The following is a 24,743-nucleotide window of genomic DNA, read 5'->3' on the forward strand; positions in this document are numbered from 1 at the left end:
GGCTCCTGCATCCCCGTGCAGCCCGCCTTGGGTTGGGCCATGGTTAAGCATCGGGGTTCCAGAGACCATGTTGTGTTTGAGGTGAGTTAAGTGACTTCACTGTCAGCTGGTAGGACTGAAGATGGGAAGCACTTGGTTTTATTCTCTACCAGAGCCTTAACTACCCTCGAGGAGTCTTTGTCTTAGTGTTCTTATTTGATGGGAGGGAGGTGACGTTGCTTACCTCCCAGGGCCACCGTGAGACTCAATGTTGTGTCCTTAATGCGCGTGAGGTCAGGTGTGTAAATGTGTGTCTCATGTCTACCTGCTGGCACTGCCAGGGCTTTTCTCTGAGTATCTGATAACAAACAATGATTCTACCACCTGTAAAATACTGGAGCTGCTCACAAACATACACTTCCAGGCTCTCCCTGAGGGGAGCAAAACTGGGGTTCTTTGCTACCAGGTGTTCATGTTCTTCAGTGCTATGAACCCTGCCTTTACTTTCCACTAAATGCTTCCCAAAAGCTTTTAAGTCACCGAGACCCATAGGTTACTTCATGCTACTTGTTTATTATTTTTTTTTTTTTATGAATAGGACATATTTTATTTGAGTCAATAAAATAAGTATCTACTACAGTACAAGAAATCTCCACAGCTGTTTCTGGAATACAGAGAAATTAAATATGCTTCTTGTAAATCTCTCCTCCTCTTGTAGATCCAAATTATAAATTAAATAAATAAGAAAAACATAAATACTCATTTCACAATACAGAAATTATTAGGTAGAAACGTTAATCATCTCCTCTTTACCTCCATCCTTATACTGCTTAACACTATTAATTAACAAATGAAACACTACGATACAGCTTTCTCAACAGACAAAATTCTTGCTGCCCTGGGCTGTGCTCTATGGGTCACATCATCTACAAGGGCAAGTACCACAAATACTCTCTTAATTACCACAAATCCAGCAAATAGACTTTTCCCAGTGTTCTGTCCATCTTCTTTATTTTTGCTTTGCTTAGGAAATTAGATGAAAAAAGGGAACTGGTGGTTACTGTTTTCCCTACTCCTTGAATGTATGCATTGCTGTGCAAGAGAGTAGTCCCACTGAGTTTACTAGGTTTACCTATATGCGTAAAAATAGCATGTGCCTGCAAGGCCAAGGCTTGTGTCAGGGTTTCTATGGGCTGGGGAGCGGGCTGTAGTGTGGTTGGTGATATTTGTAAAAGATGTTTCAGGAAAATCTTGGCCATGGCTCCAGCTCGGTTCAGTCATGGAGGACCTGGTTTTGGCAGGGTCATGGTGTCCAGACAATTACACGGGGGCAACGTGTCAGGCTCCAATTAAAAGAGGGGGTGGACCCCTGTGAGAAGACTGCTCTGGTGCTGTTTAGGTGTGCAGCCTTCAGCAGGCATCGGCGTTGCTTTTGCACGCCGTGGCTGGAGACACATGATCCATACTGGGCCTCCATTCCCTCTTCTCCTCGCCTTTCCAGCAGCTGGTGTCTTTCAGCCTGTGGTTAATGAGGGACTGTCGTCTTCTTTCCCAGGAGGAAGAAAGAAAAGCAGGAGAGCAAATCATCCCTCTGTCAGGCTGCTGGGACAGAGAAGGACTTTTGCCTTCGGTAAGGAAAAGGGGAGAGTCTGTGTGATTTCTAGCTGCAAGGCTGTCCTCTGTGAGTTGTTGAGCACCTCTGAAGGAGAAGCCTATGACCAAAGCAGTGATGGACAGCTGAGCATGATGACTGACATATTTTATGAAGGGCTAGTGCCTCTCCCCTCCTTGGCAGATTCTGGACTGAGTTGGCTCTGGCCATATGGAAAGCCATAGTCACTTTTTAAATGAGAACTTCTTTCCCCGTCCTACTGCCCCCTCAGCACGCCCAGCCCCACACAGGTGTCCCCTGCTGCCCTCCTTGGACCCACTGGGGACTTTGCTCTGCAGAGCTAGCAGGCCGCTCTAGTTGCTTTCCTATCCCGTGGAACTACGGTTGCTCAGGTTGTCAAGCTGCGAACCTCTCCTGTGTGCTGCTCCAGCCCCGCTCACACCAAATCCCGAGGACCCGGCTGCTTTCACAGCCTTTCCCTCCCATCCAGGCGGTACCCTGGTACCTCTGAGCTGGTGACCCCTGAGTGGGGGTAACCGCCCCAGCCTGCAGCTCTGCAAGCCGCAGTCCAAAGGCTTCCTCAGTCCTGCGCTGTAGAGAAATTCAGAATATGCTTTTTTTCCGAGTCCAGGTGGTAGATGATCTTAACACAAGCAGTGGACGAAGTCAGCGGGTACCCCAAGTGCAGAAGTTGCCCAGGTGGTTGTGGTAGGTGGGGAAGGAGCTGTAATCGCCGTTAATGCTGCTGACATACGGTTCAGACCTCAGGTGGGTTCTCAGCTCTGGAGCCTCCTCACCTTGGTACCGTGGCACCGTGTATGACGGCACCTTGGTGTGTTTTACTACACTGGCTGCAGGCAAGCAAGTTTCAGACGGGAGCATCTTTCCTCTGCTTCTGTCATGGGGCAAGACCTTTAATTTTAATTTATGCTTTGGAGCACTGGCGGTTAGATTAGAGATCGTCATTACTATGAGCAACAGGAGATACGCTTCCTCCAGTTTTATATTTAAAGTTCTGTCTTTAGGCAAACCAAAGGCTTTTACAATAATCAGGGGAGCATTCATATGAGGCAAGTACTGTTCATGACTAACAGAATGCTGTCTGTAACAGTGGTGAAACCTTTTTCGTAAAACTTTTTTTTTTTTTGGAGAGGAAATCCCAAGGGCCCATGACCAGCGATTTCTAAACGGAAAAAAATTCTAAGAAGAATTTTTGAGCAAATTCCATTAAATCCATCTCTCATAAGCACAGGTCTCTTATATGCAAATATCTCATGTTTAGTCACCTAGTTGCACCACTTTCATATTTTTTTTCCTCCTAGCTCAAACCACAACAGTGTGCTTAGTGAAATAACCTGTACCACATAGGTAGAGAGTAAGTTGCTGTCTAGCACTTAACGTATAAGCAGGTTCTATGGAAGAAAGTATCTTCTGAGGTTATCCAATTACTCACAGTTTGATCTGGCAACTGACTGCTTTGAAACACCAATAATTTGTCACGTAGCAAAGTTTGGTAAATGTGTGTTTGCAAACTTGCTCAGTTCTGACTCATTCTTTTAAAATTTTTGCATCTTTTACTTCCATCTCGAAGCTTCAAAACTGAAGAAAAAAAAAATGTTTAATGTGTCATTCAACTAAGCATATAAGATGTGATCATCTCATGATATGAGAGGGGGAAGAAGACAAGCAGTGGTACACAATGAGCAGGCCCCTGGGATTTAATGGCACCTTGTAATCGATCTGTTACCTTGCAGGAATACACAAACTGCCTGGCAGGCTTTTCTTGTTGCAAGTCCGAGCTGATTCAGACAGGACGTGTCAAATGATGAATGGGCCAGCAGTAGTTTCAGCATCGTGGAATCAAGACGTAAGTCGAGCGGGATACTTGGGATTTTAGTATACTGCTTTCCTTACCAAATTAATTCTTCACCTTAAATGTGTCAGTTGCAACAAAGAAAGGCCAGTGAGTTGCATCGCATCCACCGTTTTTACCTTAGCCTTTCTCCAATCGCTCTGAGGTGATGGCGTCAAGTAATGAAAAGGATATTGTTTTCCTGGATGAGCTGCACGGTGTCTGTTCCCTCATGGATCCCAGAGCACCTTGTCCTGGCTAGCGGACCCTCTGTCTTCCCAAGTGACGCCGAGCCCTATCAGTCCGCCTCAAAGGCGCTGTTTGTTGCCCCCAGGTACTCCGACTTCTTCTTGTGCTTCATCCACATCTTCCTCAGGAGGCTGGGGGTCCCGCACAGGCTGCCTCCCGTCAGCGGTAGGGAAGCTTCTGCTCCCGGTGGCAGGGTCAGGTCGTGCTCTGCCGTCTTCCTCCAGCGCTGCCCGTGACTAGCAAATGAAGCGCAGAAGCCTAAAGCATTCATCTCTGTGGCCTTTCTTCCCTGCCACCGAAAACCAAGGGCTGCCCGTTCGCCCAGGAATGTTTGCACCGGTCCCATCCCCGGGATAGTCGGGGTGAGCAGGGGCTGTGCGGGGCAAAGGGGCACCCGGGCGGGGCGAGCTCCACCCGGCCGAGGGGGCTGCGTACACCCGTGGAGGGGGGATTTAGGTCTCCGTGTATGGAATGCAAGGACACGGTGACAATGAGCCTGTCCCTCAGGTGGCAACGGCAGCATCTCAAATATCACCCGGATCCAAGTCTGGGTTAACTGCCCTCTGATGAGTGCATTTGTACTGTGGTCAAGCTGTTCATTAATTATACTTAAAGACAATAAAACCTTTTTTTTTTTTTTTTAATATTTAATTAGATATTCTAAGATGCCTTAGGGCAAATATAGATTTCAAAGGGGGAAAATACTTAAATTTCAAATTCAGATGATTTTTTTTTTTTAGTGATAAAACAGAGCTGTAACTGGCACTGGGGCAGCTGTATAAACAGCCATGGCTGATGATATAATCAGCATGTCCTTTAGCCAATCTCTCCCTCCCTTTGGGAGGCAAGTGGCACAGCTTTACTGTAAATCACTGAGGTTTTACAGCTGCAATTCAGAGGACACCACTTCTTTGTGTTTCTGGTGAGAGGGTGACCCATGGTGGGGGTGCCCCGTCCCCTTCTGTGGCCGGCAGCCCCCCAGGCTTGGTAGGAGGGGTGGGAAGGGACTTACAGGTCTGTAGGAGTGCCGTCGCCTGCGGGCGAGCCTGTGACAGCCGCCGCTTTCCCTGTGATACGGGCAACTGGCGATGGTGGGAACTGTGGGAGGAAAAAGCACGTCGTTAGGAAACACCACTGATGAGCAGGGACCCCAGGTCTGCTTGAGGAAAGAGGCGGTTTTAGGAAAATTAATAAATCCTGTAAATCTCCTAAGAGAAAGCAGGCTGGCTCAGGACCTGGCTGCCCAACTCTTACCCACACAAATCCTGATGAACAGTCTTACTGAGCTCAGCACGGGCTCGTGTGAGCAAGAATTACACCTCCCATCGAAGGAGGGAAGCTTGCAGAGCTTTTTATTCCCTAGTTTTTATGTCTAGATTCCCGAGGAGGCAAGGCTTTGTGCAGACTGAGCAACCTGCCTCTTGCAGCTCTCCAGGCCACCACCACGGCTGGCTGGGGAGCCGCTGTCCCAGCTGTCGCTGTTTCTTGAGAGTTCAGAAATGAGTTCTGAAATGTTTCCCCGTTTTGCTGAGTGCTGCTCTGTGGCGTGGGGGGAACCCGGTTCACGCCCCAGTTCTGCCACAACCCCACAAGTGCCTAATCATCGACGTCCTCCTTGTCTTATTTGATCATAAATTACCCGCCAGAACCGAGTCACGTTTTCCCATAAACACGCCAATGAAACTGGCGTATCCTCCAAGATGGTAAACTAAAGTGTGGGTTGCCCAGAAGTAGAGGAAAAATGTCAAAATTTGTGATGTGCTCTTGTAATTTCAGGCAATAAACACACTTACTGATTCTACCGTCAATACTGAAAAATTTCTTCGTATTATTGTCACTACTGTAACTGGTCTTAAGCTGTCTACGGCTATTCCCCCTGGGATTAATCTGGGACTAGATACATTTAGGTGTGCTCTGCAAGTATCCCACAACTTAAGGATGTTTGAAATCACTTTTGCAAGCATCCTTTGAAATTTGACTGGGTTAATTACTGATAGGTGCAACTAGTTTCATTACACTGAATATAATTAATTTTGACCAACCTTCAATATTGTACAGTAATTTTTCCCGAGGGTAGCCCAGCTACCAGCTAGCAATATATCGTAGCCATCCCAAAGAGCATCTGAAGCCATAAAGTTTCTATGGCATGGTCTGGTGTTGGTCAGAAACCTTTCAAAGACTATTTTCTGTTTGAAAATTTAGGTTTTATAAAATGTAGGGACTTTGAAAATTGTTATTTGGTAAGAAAAAGAAGGGGGGGAAAGCATTTTAGTAAAGCTGAGTCATTTTTAACCAAAACATTTTGTCTGTCCATTACAGAACAAAATTTTGGGGTTTGTGTGATGATTTTCCCACCAACTATTTATTGACAATTTTGAGTTATCTGATTATCATGTCAGGTTGGCATTCTGGACGATATGAATTATTTGATGCTTGTTCCACTTTAAAAATTATATTTTTTCTAATATTTGAAATTCCTTGAGAAACAAGAGGCTAGTTCCTCCTAGCTCTTGCAGGTGGCTGAGCATCCAGAACGGGAGCCTGCCTGTTTCCATCTCACACCCCTTCCTGGTTCCCTGAGGGGCAGCTCTCCTGTGCCAGTCTCAGCTCCCAGCTAAGGAGCCTTCGGCGTAAATCATGTCTCAAAGCCTTAACAAAGACTTTGAAATCTGCACGTACCGTGACAAACTGACATGCTGTTAATGTGGGACATGCTGACAGGTACTAGATTTTAAGATGCATCAGATAGTGGTAGTTAGCCTTGCTGCATTTACTTACCAAAGACTTTCCATCCAACGGGTGATTATAGGACTTGGATGACTCTCGTTCAGTAATTCCCACTGCAAAGCATAAGAAACATGGCATTATCAGTAATTATCCCCTTGGCACAGCTGCTATTAAAAGCATCCTTCCATGCAGTTAAACCTGGATATGAACAGAGCCCAGATTCAGGTTGTAGTCCCACTACATTTGATTATAGGCAAAGGTGCAGAAGTTTCTTTATTATGATCATCTAATGTGGAGTCAAAATAAATGCTTTTGGAATTGCTTAAGTCATTATGGAAAAGTCACTCAACTGCTTGCTCCAAGAATTTTCAAATGAGATATGTGTCCTTAGCAGACCAAGCCAAGTGGGAGCCCTTCCCCTCTGCACACATTTATACATATATAAACAGTGGTCCCATCCGCTGCTCCTCAGCAGGGGCTGGGTAATGCAGTTTTTGTGCATCTTGGAGCCACCACTGCCAGGTTTGTCCTGCCTAGGAGGTCATTCTCCTTTCTGAATTGCCCTGGGGGTTATTCTTACCTGGGCAGCGATGTGTGCTACGTCCGCCCCATCACAGGGGGGGATTTTAACCTTTCTGTCTCTCTGTGGCTGAGTGGCACCTCTCTCTGCTGTCCTCAAACCTGGAGGTTACCTTTCAGTTACAAGTGAGTGCCCAGCTGATAACTTATCCACGGATAAACTGACATTCCTGCTAGCTATGCTGAGGAAACAAACAAGTGAGGGATTCCAGATTGTTTCTCATGGAGCCAAATCCTCCCATTTGGCTGTGGGAATGTGGCTCTCTCTCTCTTTTATATTTTTTTTATTTTCTCTTTCTTTCTGTTTCTGGCAATCTTCAGTTGTCTGCTGTTTTTCGAAAGTATATTCAGGTAAGCGAAGAGCAAGGGTCTGCAGAAGCACCAGGATTCACCAAGACAGATGATACAATATGATTCACAACTGCTGTGACCGATGGAATATATATGATGCCAGCAAATATCAGAAATAGCCAAGGTGCTCCTTACAGTGCTGTCTCCAGCATGAGTTCAGAGTCAGAACTGTCTTCTCCTTCTGGGAGCAATATCTGACCACGATAAATATATTAACTAGGCTCTCTCTTCCCGCTCGCCCCACCCCACCCCACCCTGTAATTCCATTAGGTACCTAACTGTATCCCTCATGTCAAAGTTTAATTCAATCACCTCCTCTCATCTTGCATATTAGATACTAACAGTATTCAGCAAGTGGCTCCAGGCATCAGTGCTTCAGTTAGTATCTATTTGTTTGTTTGTTTGTTTGCTCTTAGATTGTCTGATTCTTCCCTTCAGCCTGTCCCTCTTCTTACTTGACACAAAAAAGCGTTCTGGCAGACTTTTAGCAAAGTATCTAAGCAAAAGTAAGTCCTCGTGGCTTCAGGTTCAAAAGAGCTCCTCAGGACAGTGGTGGCTGAGTGTGGGTGTGAATTCCACTTCCAGAAAGTGCTGTGGGTGCCCAAGCCTGGGACAAGGGTTGCTCCACATCGGTTACTCTGTCTTGTTTCCAAGATGAGTGCTTGTACAAAAACTTGGTACAAAACTGAGTACTTCTTTCCTGAAGAATAAAGGCAATTTAAAGAAAAATCTATCCATCTTGTGAAGCGAAGCACAGCTTTGAGTGCAAGTCAGGAGTTCTTTGTGGGCTCTTGCTACTCTTACTTGCCTTCCTGCACACTGGAATGGACCATCCTTATGCTCTGATACTTGTGTAGGGTTTCTGGTGCTCGCAGTAAGTGTGCTGATGGTCTCATCTACGCTCTTGTTTATACATTTTTCACTCGCTCTGGAAATTGAACTGTTCGCTCACCCAGATTTCAAATTGTGCTTTACCAAATCTGAAGTCTCTTTAATATTCAACAGTACTTATCTATGGAGCAAGCATGGAAAACTTTACAAACACAATTATTTCCAGTAAGAAAGTTGCAGGATGTTTTTGAATGGTGAAATTTATGTGGAGGACACATTTGTACAGAGATTAATGAAATAGATGATACATATCCAGATATATACCTCACTTCATATCGCATGCTGGCCCTCCATCTGTTGAGAAACAGCTGGAGAAAGCTTTCTGGACTCTCTCATGGCACCCTATTCTCTGTGTAGGTATAATTAGTACAGTGCATATTGAAACTGGACACTGCAGCACATCATAACAAAGAGCTATTTGTATTTTCATTACAAATATTTGCAAACACTTCTACTTTCTTCCCCTTAAAAGGCTAAATCTGTAAAGTCAGGCACTCAAAAGTTATGAAACACCATAACTAGATCAAAATTATTTCATCCCCCCCAAAGATCTAGACGTTGAGATTCAGTCTCTAATTTGTGACCAGAAACCATTTTGCCGCAGACTTTCTGCTTCACTCATACAGACAGTGTGCACTCAGAAATCAGTTGTTCACCCTTAGCTTTTATTTCTCAGTGCACAGTCCTATACTTACTTTCCCCACCAGCGAGTCCCCTGGGGACAGAAAGATTAATATTTTCATGGGGTCTTCTGTACTGCTGATCACTGTGGTCATCATCTGCACAGATGTTTTAAAAAATCAGCTTCATCACCTCCTGGAGGACATGGAGTTATGCCGGGGGAACAGTGAGAGGTAGGGACTGAGTTTAAGATCAGAAGTTCCTGGGATCCAGTTTTTCAGAGGCTCGAGCCGAATGAAGTGCTGCTCATAGTCAAAGCACAGTTTTTAGTGGCAGGAGGAACTGAGCACTCCCGGGTGCCGCAGTCAGAGGCGTGAGACAGGCACCCAGGAAAAGGGGAGACATCGTCTGTCGGAGGTGCTGGGCATCACTGAGGAGTCTGGTGGCAGTGACAGACAGGCCTTAGGGAGTGACGGCAGGAGATGTCCCGCCGCGGTCCCTGAGCACCTTCCGTGCTGGGGGGAACAGGGATCCCACAAACAACCCTAGGCAGCCCTGCAGTATCTCTCTTGGCTTGTCCAGGTGCTCCTGGTGAGTCTGTCCTGTCCTGTTTGCCTCACTCTCTCCTTCTGCTCCTCAGTCAGTCCTTTTTGTTTTATTTTTTATTCTAATTTAAATTTAGTGTTTTGATTTCAGCTGGGATAGAGTTAGCTGTTTGTTATTTTTTTTTTTCTTCTCCTTCCTTCTTAGTAGCTAGAATAGTGCTGTGTTTTGGATTCAGTACAGGATTTGATATGAGAAGAATGTTGATAATGTACTGGTGTTCCAGTTCTTGCTAAGAAATCAAGGACTTTTCAACTCCTCATGTCCTGTTAGTGTGCAGGTGCACAAGAAGCTGGGCAGGGGGAGCACAGCCAAAGCAACGGACCCAAATTGTCCAATGGAATATTCCACAGGATCTAACATCATGCTCAGTATATAGATAAAGGTTGATTGGGAAGCTCCACTCGAGTTTTTGGGATGGTGATTTCAGGATTCTCTCTTCTCTGGGATCCCAAGTTGGGAACGGGCTGGGCATCGGTCAGCAGGTGGTGAGCAATCGCATTGTGTGTTACTCGTCTGTATTTTCTATTATTACTATTATCATTATTGTTTTAATTTTATTTTATTTCAATTATTAAATTGCTTTTTATCTCAAGCTATGAGTCTTCTTACCCTTACCCCCCCCAAACTCTCTCCCCTATTCCCCAGGGTGGGGGGAGGGTGAGCGAGTGGCTGAGTGGTGTTTGGCTGCTGGCTGGGATTAAGCCACAACACCTTGTGGTCCCTCTTTCCCATTCAGCATCCCAATTTCTTTGACCAATCGCTTTCCTTTCTCCCCCTACAAGAACTGTTTCCCTCTTTTTCTGATCTTCTTTTCAGATTCCTACATGTTTTCTCTTGTTCTCACCTAGCTGTCATCCTTTACCTCTTGTTGCCCCTAACAGCCGAGACCAGCAGTCCATCCTTTCTCCAGCACTGACTTTCTGCCACCCACTACCCCACAGCTGGTCCCAGCCACTCCTCCTCCTCTCTCCTTTCCATCCCTCAAGCTCCAGATCTTTGTTCAGCCATTTCTTGGCTCCAGTCCTCGTTTGAGATCCTTCCCTACAGTCCCAAGCTCAGTTTCCTTCTTCCCAGTTTCCCAGGTCCCACTCTTGTCTGGTCTGTGTTCCTAATGGGATGGCTTATGAGCAGTGCAGTTGGAAACCAGTGGTGTGAGGAACATGCACCTTCATGATAGTATCTGCTTTACAGATTTAGCACCTTTTAACAGCTAAATGTCCAATATCTCTACCAAACACGTGCCATATGGGATTTTTTCAAAGGCTTATGACTTGACTGCATCTGAGTTATTTTCAAGGGAGAGCAAAAGATGTGGTTTTGATAAAAAGGCCACTCCCTTGCCAAACTGCATGGCCTTGCTCCAGCTTCGACCTTCCAAACATATCATACCAGCACTGAAGGAGCTGAATGACCAGTGTATTTACGTTTACTTGTTTTCTTGGTTTTGCATTGTCAAACTCTATTTTTCTGTTACGGGTTCTCACAAATACGCTGAACAAGTTTTGGTTGAAAAAACAAAATCAAGTCTGTGGATGACATCCAGAATCCCAAATAATTATGTTCTGGCAAGTTCCAAGCAACCGAACAGGCATCTTATCTAATAAAATGACTCGGGCAAACTCAGTGATTTGCAATCTACCATCTCTAAAATATTGCCAGCCTTTGGAAAAGGAGCATTTATGACTCTGAGTAAAGTGAGCGTATGACTCTGAATAAGCGAGAGCCGTGCAACGCCACGGTCGCTATCTCATTAATTCCGTCGGACATTTTAAGCATGGAAGTATCCTTCAGGTACATAACAGAGCGCCTGCTTCGCTGCAAGCTGGAAGGCGGCAATATCTGGAAATGTTCCGAAGCCAGAGAGGGATAAAAGCACTCCTGCGGACTTACCGTGCTGGGCAGCGGTGCCCTTGGCGGGGCAGGGTCCCCGCTGCCCGCTCCGCAAGCCCCGCGCCTCGTCTTCCCTGCACAGCGCCCGCAGGAGGTCACGCTCGTGGGGCTGCACCTTCTCTGTCCCGTGGGGACGGCGGTCGGATGGGGCTACCACCTACGGGGAAGAGGCAAAACTGTCCCGTTGTTACACCCGGCCTCGGAGGTTGGGCGGTCTGTCAGGGTCACGGGGGAGCAGCACGGCGCTTGCTCTTCCCGCCGCTTTACTGTCACCCAAAGGGGATTCTGTTGGGTGGGGGCTGTGAGAGCTGTGCGGTTTGCTTTGTTTGGCTCCTGCCTTCACGTGTGTAGAAAAGTATGGGAAAATCACGCGGGGTCTCCCTGGGACCCAGCTACTTAGGTGCACCTTTCTGTATTCTCCTCAGGAGACTGAAGCATGGTCCTTTTCAAGGCCTACTAAATAGGACATGCCTTTGAGACAGCTCAAATTTAATTTCTTATCACATCATATCCTGGGCAACCAGTTAAACTTCTGCATTGTGAATTACAAATGTTATTTCTTCGTGGCCTCTCCTGTCTTTTGGCCTTATTTACATTTTATATATGGTAAACGACTGCAGAGGATACAGTGCATTGAAAATTGTGCTCCTAGTGATTAATTTTCACAAACATTAGCTCGCTCAAACAAAACTCACTGAGAGCTGCATCTTTGAACATTAGACCCCCTGTACCTCAGAGCCCCTGAAAACAAGCACGAACAAGGTAAAGTTCTTTCTTAGATCGATCACAACTAAGCCATGGCACTCACTGTGCTGCCACAGGCAACTGGGGAGGCCAGAGCTAATGTGAGCTTAAAAAAACAGGGATAGGCTCCAAGCTGGTGGATCCATCAGGACTGTTATCAAGGATGGTCTGGAAACAACTTTTTCAAGAAGATTAAGGTCCTGACAGCAGGGAAAGATGTTCTAAGTTGTTTTTTTTTATTTTTTTTTTTTTTTCTTTTCCCCACTCTTTCCTGAAGATTTGCTACTGTCATACAGAGAACCAGTTAAACAGAGTGAAGGTCCAAACCAGCAAGGAAATAAGACACGTGGCAACTATTCAGACTACTTCTTATTAGACTTACTTATGTTGATCATATTCTGGAAGACCAGGAGAAAAGCAGTTACTTCCATTTTACCGATGACTGCCATTTGTGTGTTTTATATATAAATACAGTTATTTTTGTCTCAAGACTGAGACCACCAACTGACCAGTCCGCTATTGGCATAGAAAAAGGCTTAATTCCATCTGTTGCTCTGCCTTCTAACGAAGATCAAGACAAGATAGAAAAAAGACTGCATTCAAGCATGTCCTCTTGTGCAAAATTGTCCATTTTCTTTGTTTTAATTCAGTTTGCCATTAATCTGCAATATTCTGTGTACGTAAATTTTTACACAGCTATAAAAACACATGCAAACCAATGTTTTCCAAAACAGGAAAAAAGAAAAACCCCAACCTGACACCACTTTTTACTCTTTTGAATCCATGTACCCTCAGGAGTCTGGAGAAGGCTAGAAGACCTACATCCTACTGATCAGCAGGACAAGGAGCAGAAACGGGCCAACAGCAAGCAAAAATATTGCTGGGAAGGGCTGGTGAGGCAATCAAAGACTAAAGGAAACCTAAGAGGGGTTTTCTCTTAGTTCTGTGGCTTTTGGCACACAGCCTAACACAGTCCCTGATCCGTGAGCTACTTAAGGATGTGCCCAGCGTTAAGTCAAAGGGACTCCTGGCATCCTTGAAGACAAGCATGTGCCAAAGGAGTCTGTGGCTGGGGCCCAGCTCTACTGACCACGAATCTGACACTGCCGGGCAGAGCCGAGCCTCGGCATCACTCTGATAATTCAGAAACGAGGGTGATGCTGGTGGTGAGAGGCCTCCTGTTGCTGCTTAAGCAGCTGGCGTTGGCTCTCTCCCAGCTGCCCCTGGACCAGTTCCAGGACATCCCCATCCCTCTGCAGTGGCTCTTCGCAGGCTGCGGGCTCCGGTGTCCACGCATGCCCTGACCACCCGAACCTCGCAAGCTGCTTACCAGAGGCGTCACCCCCCACCACCACAGTGACGCCGGTGGAGACACCAGTCTTCGTTACGAATACGATGAGGCTGTGTCATGACAGCCCTTGGAGTCTGCCTTGTGTGAACCGAGCTCTTCCAGCTTTCGAGGAACGCTACAAAGCTCACCTTTCCCGCCAGCTCTGGGAAGATGTGCAGTGCTCTTGGTCGCACTCAGTCTTCTTTGGCGTGTGACAGCAAATGTCTGCAACCCTCTGCTACTGAGATACCTGAGGTCGCTTCTTTTGTATAGTCATGGAAGGAGCATTTTTGGTAAGTAGGATGCTGGCTGCAGTCATCTCTAATCCTGAAAGTGGCTTATTTGATCAATGTAAATCACCACTGACTTGAAGCTTAGCAATCTGCCTATGTGTTGTAAAGGATGAAATACAGTTTGGGGAAAGGAAGCACAAATTTTAACTCTGTTAACAGCAGGAATTATTTACATGCATTGTCTGTGTTTTCAAGATTCCTTGTTGCATGTCATATCAGTAATGTCAAAACCCCTTTAAGCAGAAGGATCTGTATAAATAAGTTGCAAAGCCATCTTCAGTTACAGCTGGAGACAACAGTGTAATCTCTATAGCACATCTTCAGTTAACATATTTGTTTCCAGCATTTAGCTGTAGTACAATTTTGGAGTTTCTTATCTATTAATTCAAGATTTTACCCTGACTTTAGCTACCACACCCATTACTGTAATATGTAAAGACTTATCTAGGTCAGGAAACTAAACCTGCTGTAGCTCAGTTTTGATCTAAACCAGAGCTGACATTTCTCTAGGGTACCCAGGGTAAGGCAGAAGGATCAGCTGGAAGTCACTTTTCTTTTCTAGACGTACCAGGAAACTTAAATCTCTCTGAATGGCGGAGTCAGCTAAACTATGCAGAATTAGTAAACTGCTCTCTAAAAACTTACTCTTTTTAGAACCTGTAAGTAAGTCCCTTGACTGGCTCAGTCTGTTTGCAGGATGGTGACTCTGAATTCAGAGCTCAGCAAAGTCTCTTTTTCTGCGGGCTTTACCGTGCACATGAGAGCACTGAGGCCTGGCATACCCGCAGTTGGAATTAGCTGTGCTAAGTGGGGGGGTGCAGAGGGCACAGGAGGGCTGCAGAGCAGCACAGAGGCTGTTCCACCACCCCTGCTCCTGGACCCCAAGATCCCACTGCTAAACCAACAACCAACCACTAGAAGTGACAATTAAACATCTGGCTTTGGATAAAACTTTGAAGCTTAGAGACAGAACAACAAGGTGCTTGTTAGTGGAGGAAATGACGGATTTGTAGAGTTAAGCTCTTTTTGATGGTCTAATGCTGATCTAATTTTTAATGTGGCAGCACTAGCATGCACAGAGGGATTTGCCGTTTTTCTGCAAAGTAGCCAGGTACTGGTGTCCAGATAGTTCTACCCAAAGGATTTTGGGGCTAGAAGAGCAGGGGAAGAGAAGGGAAGGATATACTACCACTGTAAATTAATCTTAATAGGGCAACAGGAACTGTAAATAAACATATTTGTGAAGCAATCAATTAAAAAAAAAGAAGGTGTTTCCCCTTTTCTCTCACCCTTCCACAGTCAGGATCGTGCATTTGGGATGGGTTCTTGAATGTGATGGAAGTTACCCCCCAAGGTCAGTCATCTGAATGTTAAATCACTTAATGCTACACTGCTTGAGTATTTCTGCTGAAAAAAAAAAAAAGTCTGGCAGATGTCCACGTTGCTTGCTATTTTTGCCCTTACTGAGGATTAAAGTTGTGCATCCACTGAAATCACCAGAGCAGAAGATTTCATGTTAGCTGAGGCATTTCTACAGCACTGGCTGCAGGTGCAGAGGTAAAAGTGAAAAATAAATAATCATTTTGCTACTTTTCTGTGGGTCTAGAAATTGGCAATCACAACTTCCTCACACATATATTCCAGTATATGCAATTTATTTGAATGCTTGAGCGTGAGCTGTAAGCAGCTGCATCATACTGAAGAAGGGGAATGCAGAAGTCTAAGAGTTGACTGTGCCAGCTGCTTTGGTTTGGGAGCCTTGCTTGTTTTCTTAGCTAGAGCTGCAGACCATTCCTCAGGCTCGGTGCTCCCACTGCTAATATGATGCTGCCTGCATCATGGCTAAGGGCCAATCAAAGGACATCTTTAATTGGGGTCAGGAAAGCCCCAAAGGAAAACAAAAATCTTCTAAAAATACAGCAACAAACCAGGGACTTTCTTATCTTATTTCTTAGAGCCTTATGAGTATAGTGTTGCTACAGCAGCTAATCCAATCCAAATTAAATATTAGAGGCTCCCATTTAGCAGAAACAACAACTATCTATCTGCCGAGATTCAGAACATGATAGCAGACATGCAGTTGCCCTAGATTTCAATGAAAGCTAGCTGAAAATTTTCCAGCTGAATAGTTTTATGAGAAAATTCTGGTTAGAATTGGTTGGAAAAGTATCTATTTTGTCAAAAAAATGGAGAAATTATCTGTGCATTCTGTTTTATGAAGTCAGAACAGTTCACTTTTGGTCTGGGCTTTTATGCTACGTTTATATTACATGGAAAACAAGATATACCAAAGGCATAACAAATAAAAAAGGGGTATATCAAAATGGCTTATTTTGAGTAACACTTCAGAACTCTGATTCTCATCATCACTTGGAATGAAGAGTCATTTTGAAAATTCAGCCTCGGTTACGGGACAAAAATAAGATTTTCACATATTGAGAAAATAAACACATATATAATTTCTACCCAAACACGACAGGCATCTAGGGACCACTACAGGCATCCTGTGAAGTATTGGGATCCTTTGATCTGCTTTAATAACTAAGAGAGGGGATAGGAGTGAATATGGTGAGTTTTTCTTCCAGTGCACAGGTAAGTGTGGTAAGCAGGGTGGTGCCTATGGTGCTGTGGAGAGATCAGGGAATCAGGAATAGGATTATTCCTGAAGAGGAGGCTATTTACAAATGAGGATGGGGCTGGGAAGTGGGATGGGGCATGGAAAAAGGAAAGGCCATGGAGTAAAATATTTCAACAAAGTGCTAGAGAAAAGAGAGGTCTATAGTGAGAAGAAGTGCTTTGGCAGAAGAGTCTTGGAGCTTGTAAAAAGTACTTTGATTTGCACAAGAGAAAGAGGCCGTCATTCCTGCCAGTCAGAACTGCGATAAGAGGATCGTGGAAGGGGCTGTGAATGGGCCAAGTGGATTTAAGGAGGGAAAACTGGCTCTGAAGACAAGGAACCTCACACCCATATGTCAAAATGTCCAAACTTGGAAAACGTTTTCTCAGAGCATGAAAAATGCTGTTATTTGAATGTGGGGGGGTACCTTACCTGCAGGAAGTGGGTAAAACTCCAGCTTGCCCTCTGTGCCGGGGCACTGGGGGTGAGTTGAGGACAGGCAACCCCCCCTGGGATCTAGGGACAAGCATTCCTGTGTGGCTCTCTCAGAGCCATCTTTTTCACTCAAGGTTACAGTCCATTGCTTGATGTTTTTCTCCCAGATTCCCTGGGGAATGGGATTCTGGCTCCTTGACTACTGCATATATGTGTTGATATCATTTGTTTGCTTTTCACTCCTGCCTCTCCTTCTGGCACTATCAAGGCTTTATGGATAAGAAATAAGTCTGTGATTCCATCAGATGACCTATATTGATAAGATGCTATGTTCATTTTGACTGTCTCTGCACATCAAGACTGTGTTTTTTGAAGTTTTGAAGTGCCTCTGTAAATAAACTGTAGCTTTATAGAAACTCCCCTTCCTGTTTTCTGCCCCACTCACTGCATCAGATGCTGATGCACTTCTTTGCCCTGAAAGATCTGCTTCCCATTTATCCCTGGCATTTTTAAGGATAAGTGTAGCCAACTAGAATTTAAAAAAAAAAAAAAAAAAAAAAAAAAAAAGGAGGGAGAAGAAGGGAGATTTTTCTTACACTCTTTGTTAGGATGTGCTGCGTATTTTTGGCTTGTCTTCGGGCAGGAGGACTACATGCTGCAAAAAGAACAGAAACACAGTCAGGGTGCAGCGGAGGTGAACAAGATGAGGTTACACATGCCTCTAAAAGTCCTCTGTGAGGGTACATTGGGGGCCCGGGGCAGGGCGAGGGAAGATGAAAGGGTTTAAGGAGGATTCCAGCTAAAACATCCTAAAAGAAAGTAGTTTTCAATGTCATCTCAGGGACCATGGTCTATCTGTACAATACAGACATCCGTGGGCACAGAGCAACAGCTGTCCCCAAGTTTCTACACATCTCCCATAGGCTTCCAGGAGGAACTGTCCTTCTCCTTCCTGAGTTTTGATCTGGCCTCCCACCTCCCAGTGTTTCAGAAGGAACTGAGCTTCTCTTTCCATGCAGTCACCTTCAAACGTGACTAGTGTATACATTAACTTTGGAGAGGCCTATCATTTTATCTAGATAGGGACTTTTTCAGTAAGCTCAAACCCTTTCATGATGTCATTTCACTTTTACTGCATGGTGTCCAGAGCACAACATTTGCACTAAAGACTTTTCAATCCTCAAAATGACCCATTTGGTTCTTTAACTTAGGGCATTTTGCTTAAAGTCTGTTTCTCAATTTTTTTTTTTTTCTTAGACTCATGAAGACACCAAAATCATAGGCAAACCAGAATCAGTAGCCACTAGACCCACAGGATGCCGGGACCATAAACCAAGCTTTTGACTGGACTGAAGCAACTGGTTTTGGGTGAGGGTTTTTTTGGACAAAGTAGAGATTGTTTAAACACTTGTTTCAGTTTGACTTGAAACTGGCCTGAAGGACTCTGTGATACTCCCAGCTCTCCCTCTCATCACATCTTACCCTTTGCTCTTTAAAATTATTACCCTCCCCTGTGTTCAGGCTACAGGAGTTATAGGATTTAGCAGTCAGGGAAAGAAACAGGTCTGCAAAACCCTGCCAAATTCGGAGAATTAACTCCAATTCTAAAGTCTGACCCTAAGGGCAGGGCACGTGAATGGGGGTTTCCTATTCAGGCTCATGTATAATCAAAGGCTTTGAAGAGCCAGGAAGGTTTGTTATGGGATGACGGGTGACTCTTACTCTCCAGGTGAGCTTTCCTTTACATTTTTGGCATGCATTCAACTCCAGGAGTTGCAGTGCTTATCGCTGCTACGAATTAATGTTTGCAAAAATTTTTGATGCTGTGGAAGCAGCCGGAGGTCATCCAAAGCTGCTCGTTACTGCAGCCAAACTCCTCTCCTCCGATGGCAGGAATAACAAGTGACTGGGCTTTCCAGGGCTCCGGGACAAGCAGAGCAGGCAGCAGGACCAAAGTCACTCTTCCTAGACGGCTTGTGTTTGTCTAAAAGCCATCCCTCGGTACCCCAGTGGGGATATCAGTGCTGAGCGTTAGGACCCCACTGGATTGAAATAAAGTTTTGGCCTGTGCTCTGCCCATGGTGGAGCGGGACAGACCAGTCTTGTCCAGGGTTCCTGCCAGCGACCCGCTGCAGGGCAGGCGACTTCCACACTGAACTCATCACAAGTTATCCGCCTGTGGAGAGCTTGAGAGTGTGCTAAGCTGTCAGTTCGATTACAGTCTGGTTTTCATGGCATGATATCCTTAGGGAGCCCTACTGCTTTCTCCTGCAGGACACGTTTTATAATTTAAACCATGGTGAGTGTGGGATGAAAACCAGACAAACATAGTGAAGGTGTTTTTTTTCCCTAGGTATACGCCCTAACTTGGTTTCGAAGCTGCTGCAATCACCCTTAATTCTGGAATTTCATCGTGTGAAGACTAAACTAATTGCTCACAAGCAACACACACAAGTGCAGAAAAGTTTAGTGATGCGAGGAATTATCTTCTTGTCTCGCTGGTATTTTATGTACTTTACTGGACAGTGTGAGGAGCAGTTTATATAGATTTCTGTCAGAAACAAGTACTGTTGTGCTGCTATTGGTGCCCAGGCTGGTGCACAAGGAACAACACGTAAATCTGCCTAACGGTAATAAATTTGCATATTTTCAGAGTACGTATGAGCCACAGTCCAACTCACTGCCTGTCGTCTGCCAGAGCGAGTGGCAAATGGCTTACAGAGGCTGAAGAAAGGCAAGGCATGAAAGGGAAGTCACAGCACCAGCAAACATGCAATTACTTGAATAGCCATTGAAAGGAGAGTGAATCACGGAGGTAGCCAGAAGTGACCCACTTGCGCAGGAATACAATGGCAGCAGTGCAAACAGTGGGGCTGCAGGGCTTCTCCCTGCAAACACGATTTTCTGCAGGGAGTGGGAGCAGGAAGGGAAAGAATGAATCCTTGCAGATGATGTTTCTGGATTTGCCTGCAAGACGCTGTTTGTACGTACAGCCTAGCTTTCGGGCAACAAAACCGATTACAGTGACAGTTCACTTTGTCCTTTCCACTTATTTTCTGAAATTCAGCAGCTGAGAGCTCATGCTTGCAGCTTAAAGTAAAGATCTGATCTGGCCCCACAATTTGTTTTCCCTGCTTTTACCTGCTTTCTTGTTGCTGAAATATGCAGCCATTGAGTTTAAACTAATTTGTTCAATCAAATGCAGACTGGGCTTTGTCCGGTTCTTACTCTTCATTACAAGCAATTAATGTTAATCATGCATTCATTTCCAGGGCATGGCTTTGGAAATGTTCCACTTACTGAGCCAGCAGACTTAAACTCAACATTCACACAGTCCACCCGGTTCCTGTGAGCTGCTAACTGCTTGCAGAACTTCATTTTCTTTTCTGTTACACAGAATACCCACACAGTTGCAAGCTGTCACTTTAGCAATTACCTCATAGGTATATCAACACCGATTCCAGATCTCCCAGTTTTCGCCAGCGCGGAGGTTTTACGCAGCCACAGTGTTGAAGCACCTGCACGGATTAGCTCCAGAAACAGGCAGCGAGCGCCGGGCTGGAAGCGGAGCCCGGCGCGGCAGAACAGTTGAGCTGCTCACTTCAGAGATTCCCCTGATGCTAAACACCCCATCCAGCTACAAGACAACACCGCAGCGGCTGTTACAGTTTTGATGTACTCACATTTGGATGAAATCACAGTGGTGAAAACTTCTAAATTTTCGTCACTGCAGCTGTAAATCTGGTGCATTTTCCCCCTCTCCCTCCTGACTGCCTTTCAGCTTCATGCAACCGCTCTGAACTTCTGGTAAATAGGTTTCACTAATCCAATCTGGCTCTGTGATCATTGTCCAGATCTACAAAGGACAGACTGATGCTGTGATCTCATCTCATTCCATATTCTCTATTGCAACATTTTCTGCTCCCATCTGCCTTTCTATGAATACTATTAATGCAAAGATTTAATTTAGCTGTTACTTAAGCCTCTGCTCAGATAGGAGCACTTTATTTTACGTCTCCTTTTACCAGTTTGGAGAATCCTCTGCAATAAATGGCTAATAATTAGAGTCTGTTCTGTGCAGCAAATATTTAGGCTAATAAATATTTACAGAAGTACTGGAAGGATTTTTGAAATAAGTTGGGTTAATACTTTGTGTACTTTAACACATTTATCATAAAAATTTTCTCCTCCCATATACTGAGGAGCTGATTTTAGGCGTATTAAGAAAAGTGTTTTGTGCTTTATAAGTTCATAAACTAGTACCTGAGTCCTGGGCACTTCAGTGTGAAATTTCAAATGCAGGTGACTAAAGAAGGGCACGTCAGGCAGACATATGTAGGTCTGTATGTCCCCTACACATCAGTGGTTGCACTCCAGGGGGATGGCAGGTGGCTCAGTCATAGATGGGTTCCTATATGACTTAATGATTCTGGGGCCTAATTCTGTATTTATTCACTTCAATAAAGGGTCTTCTTGCCAAAGCTTTTCATTCCTTAATGCTCCCACCAGAAATTGTTGCTTTCCCCATCTATGAAAATCAGCCCCCTCAACTTCTGGTGACTTACTGCTGCCATGGACACCTAAGCTTGAAAATTTTGGCTTGCAGGCTCCAGCAACTGATGTAGCACAAACACCTTCAAGTGTGAATAATGATATTAAATTATATCAGCCTAATGAATTGCCTTCATTGCTAGCACGTGTGTGTAATTACCACAAAAACTAGCGCTGCCTTCTCCTATAGACGTCTGCCACCAACAGTCCCAGAGGGAAAATGCCAGCAAACATGGGCTTGTCACTGTCATATTCATGTAATGTTTCTTCTTTGAAATGATAATTATTGGTCAAATAAGCATCCCAAGCCTGGAAGCATTTTGGCTGAGAGGAAGGTGTCACTGTTTCAAGAAAGAAGCGAGTGAGGAGAAGCTGCTAGCACTTGTCACCTCCCAGGGCATCCTCCTGCTGTCCAGGGGCAGCAAAGCCATTGCGGGGCTGGGGGCATTGTCCCAGGAAACTGCTCCGTGTTTGAAACGGGCGGTGGGACGGCAATATAATCAAGCAAAAGTTCAATTAGTTTTTGATTTATTGCGCCACATGTTCTGCTTGTATGACTGATGTCATTAACATCAGGCTCAGCTGGCGTGTTCATCTGTCCCTGCCCGGCTCCCTCTGAAGGCGCACACACTCAACAGATGGGGAGCTGCACGAGTGCAAATGCAATTGTTTATCCCCCTATTGTTCCTGTGTCAAGCAATCAAACCAAATCCATTACCCACCGAGAAAAAGATCAGCGCACCGTCCATTCAGCAGTGAATGGAGCAGAGGCGGTTATGCAGGGAGGCTTTAAAGCTTTCAAAAGGATTAAAAAAAAAAAAATAATGAAGAGCAACACTGAATAGTTAACCAAAAAAAAAAAAAAAAGCTATAACAAATCTAACCATCTAACCCACCCTTTATTTCACCTTTGGGTATTCAGAGTCCTCTGAGAAGAGGCACTTTTGGACGTGAGTCATTGTTTTCCTAATTATAGGTATGACCTAAAGATATTTTAAAATCATAGCTGAGGTTTAACATTAGAACAAATATTTGTTGTTTCATTATGTTGAGGAGTGGGGGGGATGTGGAAAATGCAGTGAGACTCAAGAGCTGGTTACCAGTTGGCATTCGCTGTGTTACAGGTTAGGCTTTGAGCAGGTAGGCTTTGAACACCAACCTTTACAAGGGACATGATGCTCTGGGGATGAGTCACTGTGCAGAGTGCTGACAAAAGGCTCTCACATCCCTTCCCAACAGAAAAATAGGGCTCAGGAGGGCCAGTATAGTATGTCTCATCTGGGAATGAATTTTACCCTGTTCGTGAAAGGGAATTTGCTGCTTCATTCTGCCCAGACCTTACAGGTAGTCAAGCACTATGAATGCCCAGGGTTTTGCAGGAAATCTTAATGTGGCTTCAAGAGAAGGACTGCACATATTGGGCTACTTTTTTTTTTTTTCTAGCTGTCTGTGAGTTATTTGGGACAAATGTCTTGGTTTATCTAGCTACAAAAAAGGTGTGATAACACCTACCAAGGAAGTGTACTACAAAGCTCAACTGCATGCAACCGGCTGAAGAACAGCAGGCAGCAATTTCAGACTTGAGGAAGATACTCTCCACAATGTCCAACCTAGGAACTGCTTGCAGAGCCACATCAGATGATTTCACATGAAATATCTCCCTCCAGCTCCCTACTGACCTAGCAAGAGTCCAGTTTGTGGTGGGAGCAGGACACTAAACAGTCATTGATTCTATGAATCATTTTTTCTCCCGCAAATTACATAAAAAGTGTAAAAATTAGGCTCAGATTTTTCGTCACTGCTAAACACAATTAGTAAGCTGTCAATTTAATTCACATGGTGCCACTGCAGTCATGAGAAGACCCAGAAAATTTATGGCACCGGGGTATATTTTTGACTGAAGAGTCCCAAGACAACAGGTGGAATCCAAATTCTCCACTGTGGGCTGTGATATAGCTGTTTGCCAAATATCTGAACTCTCAGTGTTGTCAGTAAAGGATCAAAATATTTGCTGATGCAAGAACTTGGCGACCAAAGGTGAGTGAGGACAACTGAGGAGGAGGAGGAGAACAACTCAGGACACAAGAACAGACATATGGTGTCTGACAAAACATCCATCTAACCTGATCTGCAGGTCTGGGACAGGGGAGGTATGTGATTTTTGGGAATGTGGGCAGAAAGAAGGGAAAAGTGGAGAAAGGAAAGAGACGTATGCTAAAGCTGAGGGGAAAACAACTGGTGAAAACAGCAGAAGGCTCAGCAAACCTTGTCAACATGGCAGAAAATCACATGAACTGGCAAAATGTCCCTCTGAGAGGGGAGGTGGCAAGGGTGCTTTTCCCATGGGCTGGATCTGTTCAGACACATTTGGAAGAAATAAGTGCAGATTCTTGTCCTGTTTACCAAGTATGACAGAGCTAGTAAGCTTAAAAGGAATCAAATTAAAAAAAAAAAAAAAAAAAAAAATCTGGTTACAAAAAATGTAATTAAAATGTTGAGTGTTTTAAGATAGGTATGAGAAACCTCTAGACCTTATTTATCCTGGCCTTTGTGAACAAATCAATGCCTTTCCAGTGCAGCATTCTTCCAGTGAAGTTGGTGGGAAGCATCCTGGTACTCTCCTCATATGCAAGGGATTGCGAGGGCATTCCCCAGCCCGCAGAGGACAGAGCTCTTCCCGGGGCAGGTCTCTGACTTCTCCCTGGGTCTTGTACCCTCTTGCGTAAGAGGTGAATCTAATCCATGCTGAGCCACTTGAGCCCATTTCTTACCATTAGCTTGGCAATATGATAACCCCGGGTATTTTTGGAATAGGATGGTGAACCAGAGGTATGCACGGTTAACCACTTAAAAATAAAAGATGGAGTAAAACTGCACATGCATGCTGCAGACAGTTACACTTGTGTGTGATGCAATACAAGCTGCATTTTTGTGGAAGGAAAATGACTTTGTTTCATTTTAGGGCCACAGAATTGCATTTGCAATTGAAAAGGAAAACCAACAAAAAAAGCAAAATATAAAGTGAGCTTCTCACACATCATCTGTTATTTTTCTCTAAGTGAAAGGAAGAGAAAGACAGATATGCTATCAACAACTTCACCTCATACTCATAGCAGTCTGCAAAACCAGTTCAAAATTAAAGTAGCACTGCACGGTTGAAAGGTCTGTGAATAAGTGAAGAATTTTCAAAAGTAACATTCTAATTTGCATCTGGCTGGAAGCTGCTGTAACAGATTTTACCCAAGTGGGAATAAGAGTGAAACATTTAAAAAAACATTATGAACTTTAAATTCACTACAGGGGACCAGGAGAGAGGGATGCAAGAGTTGTGCAGTTTGAAAGGGCTAGTGCACAGACTTCTCTGCTAATCAGGAAAGGAAATACAAGCCAGACCTGGAAGCCAGGCTGAAAGCATC

General features: G+C 44.7%; 1 protein-coding gene across 2 annotated transcripts; it reads right to left on the bottom strand.

The window, feature by feature from the left end:
- Window positions 1–551: 551 nt before the first annotated feature.
- Window positions 552–23,636, bottom strand: VXN (vexin). Of its 2 annotated transcripts, XM_032995127.2 has the most exons (7): window positions 23,593–23,636; window positions 20,460–20,632; window positions 17,373–17,431; window positions 11,358–11,514; window positions 6,471–6,532; window positions 4,705–4,790; window positions 552–3,928 (listed from the first exon to the last, which is right to left on the bottom strand). In XM_032995127.2, exons 2-7 carry the CDS (start codon window positions 20,524–20,526, stop codon window positions 3,742–3,744), a joined length of 618 nt encoding a protein of 205 aa, XP_032851018.2. In that variant the 5' UTR covers window positions 20,527–20,632; window positions 23,593–23,636; the 3' UTR covers window positions 552–3,741. The 2 variants fall into 2 exon arrangements, with proteins under 2 accessions (XP_032851018.2, XP_032851017.2); XM_032995126.2 differs by lacking the exon at window positions 23,593–23,636 and having other exon boundaries at window positions 20,460–20,685.
- Window positions 23,637–24,743: the final 1,107 nt, after the last annotated feature.

Source organism: Tyto alba, unplaced genomic scaffold (assembly GCF_018691265.1).
Source record: "Tyto alba isolate M040663 unplaced genomic scaffold, T.alba_DEE_v4.0 Super-Scaffold_9, whole genome shotgun sequence".
Taxonomy (NCBI): Eukaryota; Metazoa; Chordata; class Aves; order Strigiformes; family Tytonidae; genus Tyto; species Tyto alba.

Bases quoted from the DNA above. Each gene is read 5' to 3' on its own strand.
- VXN (XM_032995127.2), bottom strand. From the start codon at position 20,526: ATGCACCAGATTTACAGCTGCAGTGACGAAAATTTAGAAGTTTTCACC. The intron at 17,432-20,459 runs GTGAGTACATCA...TTCTTTTTGCAG, and splicing joins CACTGTGATTTCATCCAAAT to CATGTAGTCCTCCTGCCCGA. The intron at 3,929-4,704 runs GTAAGTCCCTTC...TTCATTTGCTAG, and splicing joins GACGGCACTCCTACAGACCT to TCACGGGCAGCGCTGGAGGA.